This window comes from Aptenodytes forsteri, unplaced genomic scaffold (assembly GCF_000699145.1).
Source record: "Aptenodytes forsteri isolate BGI_AS27 unplaced genomic scaffold, ASM69914v1 Scaffold255, whole genome shotgun sequence".
NCBI lineage: Eukaryota > Metazoa > Chordata > Aves > Sphenisciformes > Spheniscidae > Aptenodytes > Aptenodytes forsteri.
Window position 1 is genome coordinate 4,054,463 of NW_008794888.1, and position 5,621 is coordinate 4,060,083.

Consider the following 5,621-nt stretch of genomic DNA (forward strand, 5'->3'; position numbering starts at 1 on the left):
CAGTTCGTGCAGCGGCGGCATCATGGTGAGTGCCGGCCCCGGGCTGCCCCCTCCCTCCGCTCCCGCGGGGCGCTCCCCGGAGCAGGCTGCGACCCCCATAGCTTCGCGGGGGGGCTCCCCTGGGAGCCCAGAGGTGTGGGCAGCTGCCGACGGGAGTACCCGCTGTCCTTGCCCTGCCTCTGCCTGGCTTCAGCCTTTTCTGAGCTGCTCCCTCCCAGGCACTCAGCAGCCTCCCTCCTTTGAGCATCCCCTTGCACCCGTCTGACGTGTCCGAGACAAGGAGGCCACCAGCCAAACCCTGCCGTGTGCGGAGACTGGCGTTTGGGCTGACCCTCTCACTTCTCCTCCCTTTTAATACCCACGGTTCCTGCCCATCTCCTGTGGTAACATCTCCGGCTGGGGGGGAGTGCGCCCAGTCTGCCAGCCCCCTGCGCTGCAGACCCACAGCTGAGTCCCGGGAGCAAGCTGTGGCTTCACCCACTGCCCTGCGCCTCGGGTGCCAGGGGTCAACCCACGGGTGGGCATCACTGTGGGTGAGCCTCTGGGCTGGTCCTGCTGCGAGCTCTGGCGCCTGAGCTCTCCGGCTGCCCTGGAGAGCATCCCAGCCCCAGAGTGCCTGGGCACCCTGCCTGCTGCCCCACGGAGCCGTGCTCCCTGCCCTTCCTGAGCCAGACCTTGCCACGAAGAAGGCAGAGTCTGCTGGCTGGTGACCAGCACTGCTGTGTCCCCGGCACTGCTGGGCTTTGCCCAGCCTCCTGTCAGCGCTGGGTCCCACAAAGCCAGTCCTGGCTGCTGCGTGTTGGCAGGATGAAGTGCGGTGACCAGCATAACCCTCTGCCCCCGGCTCTGACTCACAAAGTCCTTGGCCAGGGAGGAGTCCTTTTTTGTCTCTCCTTTCTTGTGGCCATCCAGAGGTGCTTGCAGCTGTGACAGTGTTTGCTGTGCACTTCTGCTGAGGATCCTGGCGCTTCCTCAGGACTTACTGTTGGCTCCTTGTGTTACAAAACCTTTATGGACCTACTGGGAGTTATAAGGGGGGTGTCACTTTGCTGCTCCTTGCACCTCAGCTTTGGGAAAGGTGGGGAGATGGACTTCTGGCTCTCACCATGGGTATCAAGGGCTTATTTTTCTGTCATCCCTCACTGTCACTGCTGCCTCTGACATGCAGCACTGAAAGCACCGTAGATGCACAGAGCCAGTACTTGCTGCGACTTGTGCAACTTCCTCGGACAGCAATTGCTGCCGTGCTCCTGAGCGCAAAATGGCTGGCTCCACCGGCTTCCTGCCAGCTGACTCACAGCGGGGCACCCATGGCTCTGGAAATCCGGTTTGGTTTGGATGCTCCTCCGCCTCGGTTGTGCCTGATGACGCATCCAAGTCCTTGGCAACAGCAGGGCTGAGGCAGTGAATATTTTGGTTCTTGACGAAAGGGCTGCAGCCTCTGGGATGCCTTACCTGAATGGAGTGAGGCTGCAAAGCCTGTCTCAGCCTCACTTCCCCTGAGGGACCTGAGGCTGCCCTTGAAGCCCTGAGCTAGGGGACCCTCCCACCTCAGCCCTTTGGTTCAGTTAAGAAGTGCAGCTAACACTTCCTCCCCCTCCAGAGCTAATTTAGGGAAGCCGAGCCTCAGAGCATGGCAACCGTTCACTGCTGCAAATCCCCCCCCTTGCTGGGCACCCATCCTCAGTGCCGTCACCTCCTCAGCTCCCAGTGCCCAGGTGATGCTCTGTCATCTCAGTCAGCAGCCCTGTTGTTGGAGTAGCAACAGGGGCCGTGCCAGCTGCTGCGAGGCTCCAGCCCTTAATCCAAGCGGGTGTTCAGGCAATGGAGAAGATGCTCACTGGGTGCTTCCCAGGGCTGTGGGTGGGGGCAGCCCAGGGACGTGCTGGCCTGGTGTCCCTGGCTCCAGCAGATGGGTCTCCATCTCCCTGGGCCCCTGAGGTGGGCAGTGCAGTGGTGGAAGGCAGAGCACCAGATTTGGGAGAGGGCAGCAGACTGGGATGAACACAAAGCACCCAGGCTATCGGGCAGTGTGGCTTGCACAAGCCGCTGAGGGCCTGGGCTGCCCTGCCTGGGCTGTGCACCTCGCCACCTGCAGCGACTGCGTTTGCGGTCCCGGCTGGGATCTGACCCTGCCTCCCCCTCCCCAGCGTGAGTGCATCTCCGTCCACGTCGGCCAGGCCGGCGTCCAGATGGGCACCCCCGTCTGGGGGCTGTACTGCCTGGAGCACGGCATCCAGCCCGACGGGCAGATGCCCAGTGACAAAACCATCGGTGGAGGGGACGACTCCTTCACCACCTTCTTCTGCGAGACCGGGGCTGGGAAGCATGTTCCACGGGCCATCTTCGTGGACCTGGAGCCCACTGTGATCGGTGAGTGCACCTCAGTTGGGGAGTGACGGTGGTCACTATCTCTGGGAACAACCCACTGCGGGACAGTCCCTAGGGTGGCTCCTGCCACCTTTCCACAGGGCCAGTTAGAACATCTCTGACATTGTGCTAACCTCTCCTAGATGAGGTTCGGGGAGGAGTCTACCGCCAGCTCTTCCACCCTGAACAGATGATCACTGGCAAGGAAGATGCTGCCAACAACTATGCCCGTGGGCACTACACCATCGGCAAAGAGATCATCGACCAAGTGCTGGACAGGATCCGGAAGCTGGTAGGTGACCACAAAGGGGGGACCTGTCCCCTGGGCTGGGCTCCAGCATCCTGCTGGGGGTGGGAGCATGGGGTGAGCCCCGCTGTGCCCTGGGAGAGATCTGTGGCTGCCTAAGCAAAAGTTTGAAACTTCCCTCCAGCAAAGTCAGTGCTTGGAGGAATCTTACTTGGCTCTCTCTGCAGGCTGACCAGTGCACAGGACTCCAGGGATTCCTCGTGTTTCGTAGTTTTGGAGGTGGCACTGGCTCCGGATTCACTTCCCTCTTGATGGAGCGACTCTCCGTTGACTATGGCAAGAAGTCCAAGCTGGAGTTCTCCATCTACCCCGCACCACAGGTCTCCACTGCTGTGGTGGAGCCCTACAACTCCATCCTCACCACACACAGCACATTGGAGCACTCGGACTGTGCCTCTTTATGGTGCAACGAGGCCATCTACGACATCTGCCGCAGGAACCTGGACATCGAGCGCCCGACCTACACCAACTTGAACAGACTCATCAGCCAGATCGTCTCATCCATCACAGCATCACTGCGGTTTGACGGGGCCCTGAATGTCGACCTGACCGAGTTCCAGACCAACCTGGTGCCCTACCCGCGCATCCACTTCCCCCTGGCCACCTACGCCCCCGTCATCTCCGCAGAGAAGGCCTATCATGAGCAGCTTTCGGTGGCCGAGATCACCAACTCCTGCTTTGAGCCAGCCAACCAGATGGTGAAGTGCGACCCTCGCCACGGCAAGTACATGGCCTGCTGCCTGCTGTACCGTGGGGACGTGGTGCCCAAGGACGTCAACGCCGCCATCGCCACCATCAAGACTAAGCGCAGCATCCAGTTTGTGGACTGGTGCCCCACGGGCTTCAAGGTGGGCATCAACTACCAGCCGCCCACGGTGGTGCCCGGGGGAGACCTGGCCAAGGTGCAGCGGGCTGTCTGCATGCTGAGCAACACGACGGCCATCGCCGAGGCCTGGGCTCGCCTGGACCACAAGTTCGACCTGATGTACGCCAAGCGAGCCTTCGTGCACTGGTATGTGGGCGAGGGCATGGAGGAAGGGGAGTTCTCTGAGGCGCGGGAAGACATGGCCGCTCTGGAGAAGGATTACGAGGAGGTGGGCCTGGACTCCTATGAGGACGAAGAGGAGGGCGAGGAGTAGAGAAGCCCCTGCCAAAAAGGACCGTGCTCCTTCCCCATGTTACCTGCAGAAATCCTTTGCAATAAACCGTTTCAGAGCCTCCGTGTCTCCCACTAACCCCCCAGCCGTATCGGTTTCTTGCCAGGTCAGGTGTGTGGTGAGTGCTTCAGCTCTGCTGCTGGTGCTGCTATGCTTCCTCCCAGCGCTCTGCTCCAACTCCGGCTTGCTCCCCACACAGGTAAGAGCCCCATACCAGGGGACTATGGCCAGGACACATGGCATGCTCTGGGGAAGTGCCCAAGCACGTCCATCAAAGTGATCCGGAGGAGTCCTGGTGATGCGATGGGAAAAGCACCTAGCCCAGGCATGGGGTTCCCCATCTGGGAGCACCTCTGCCTACTCCCCGTCTGGCTCTGCCGGTGCTCTGTCATCCCCCTGGGGTACGTGGCCCCACTCTGCCTGCCCTAGCTTGTCCTCTGCGTTGGCCCTGTGCTGAGCCCTCTCCCTGCCCTGCCTGGTGGTCAGGAATCCAAATATCAGCTCCTGGCTCCAGCTGCAAATGGGAGATTTCTGTTACCCATTATCCAGCATGCTGGGTCCAGAGATTAATTTTTCCTGCTTACCACTAATGCTCCAGCTATATTGACCCACAGGGGCTGTCCTCCCTTGCCCTCCTCCTCCCGGCATGCACCCGTGTCAGCTGGGGGGGGAAAGTATGAGCCAGCACCGGGCTGCACCGATTCCTGGAGCGCGGCCAGGCACTTGTCCCACTGCGCATGGCTCCTGGCGCTGTTCCCCATGCCCGTGACCAGAGCCCTGGGCTGAGACTGAGCAGTGCCTGCTGCTGCACCAGGGCAGGAGTCACTGCCCCTCATGCCGGACACTGCTCTGATCCCACTACAGAGACACCTTCTCCCCATGTCTTCAGAGAGACCTGACTCTGCTGCCAAAAAACGCATAGGAGTTGGAATTGTGTCCTGTTCCTTTTCTCTTAAAGGTTATCCTGCATCTCTGATCTGGACCCTGCTGCAGAGGGACACATCAGTGTCTCCTGGCATGCTCCTGGGCAGCAGAGCCCCCATCCCCACGGGCAGGGATAGCTGTGTGAGCCCATGCCCTGGCAGCGAGGACAGAGCCCTCTCCCTGCTGCGCTCAGCATGCAAGGCTGGGGCGCTGGGCTCTGCTTTTCCTCCAGCCAGCAGCCAGGCTGGTGGTTCACGCATCCTCAGCTGCAGGACCAGCCCTGGCTCTGGCGGGGAAGGCTGTGCTAGCCAGGGTTCAAACGGAGGGGCCTCTCTGTCTGTAGTCACAAGTCATTAACAGCAAACGGGCTGCAATGACTTTTTTTTTGCAGCTGGGCCAGCCCCCCGGCCCAGATTTGTCGTGCTGATCTGCAGTCTCGTAGACGTACGGCACTGCCTGCCTGTCCCCACCGGGAGGCAAGGGCAGCCCTTGGCCAGAGGTTTCCGAACTGCTGGTGGCAAAGGGAGGTTTGGAGGCACCCTGGTCTCCAAAGCCTGGCCTGTTTCTCTAACGCGTTTTTCCTCCTTTCTCCCGCTCTAGAGGCCCAGGTGGCCTCGGGGTGTCCCTAGATCCTAGAGAGCCTGCAGTGCGGGGGAGCTGGTGACAGAGCAGGGTAGGGGCTGCTGTACCTGCCCCGGCCCCCCGTCCTGGTGGCTGAGCACCGCCTGTAACCCCTGAGGGCTGGAGCCCAGACCTGCTGCCCGCAGCCTGGCTGGATGCCCCCGGCTTCTCACCCGGCAGAAGAGGGAGAGCAGCCCCGGCCCCCTGCACCTCGGGGTCCCCCTGCAGCCGAGAGGGACCCG

General features: G+C 61.4%; 2 protein-coding genes across 2 annotated transcripts in view; both read left to right on the forward strand.

Annotated features, from left to right (window-relative positions):
* The first annotated feature begins 6 nt into the window (after positions 1-6).
* The window catches only part of LOC103895364 (tubulin alpha-5 chain), an 11,447-nt gene continuing 5,832 nt past the window's right edge, over positions 7-5,621 (forward strand). Inside the window, exon 1 of the mRNA XM_009274924.2 lies at positions 7-25. Coding sequence (XP_009273199.2) covers positions 23-25 — 3 coding nt within the window. The 5' untranslated portion in view covers positions 7-22. The remainder of the gene's footprint in view (positions 26-5,621) is intronic.
* LOC103895366 (tubulin alpha-4A chain) lies at positions 2,155-3,896 on the forward strand. The gene is made up of 3 exons (XM_009274926.2): positions 2,155-2,373; positions 2,514-2,662; positions 2,845-3,896. Exons 1-3 carry the CDS (start codon positions 2,193-2,195, stop codon positions 3,814-3,816), a joined length of 1,302 nt encoding a protein of 433 aa, XP_009273201.1. The 5' UTR covers positions 2,155-2,192; the 3' UTR covers positions 3,817-3,896.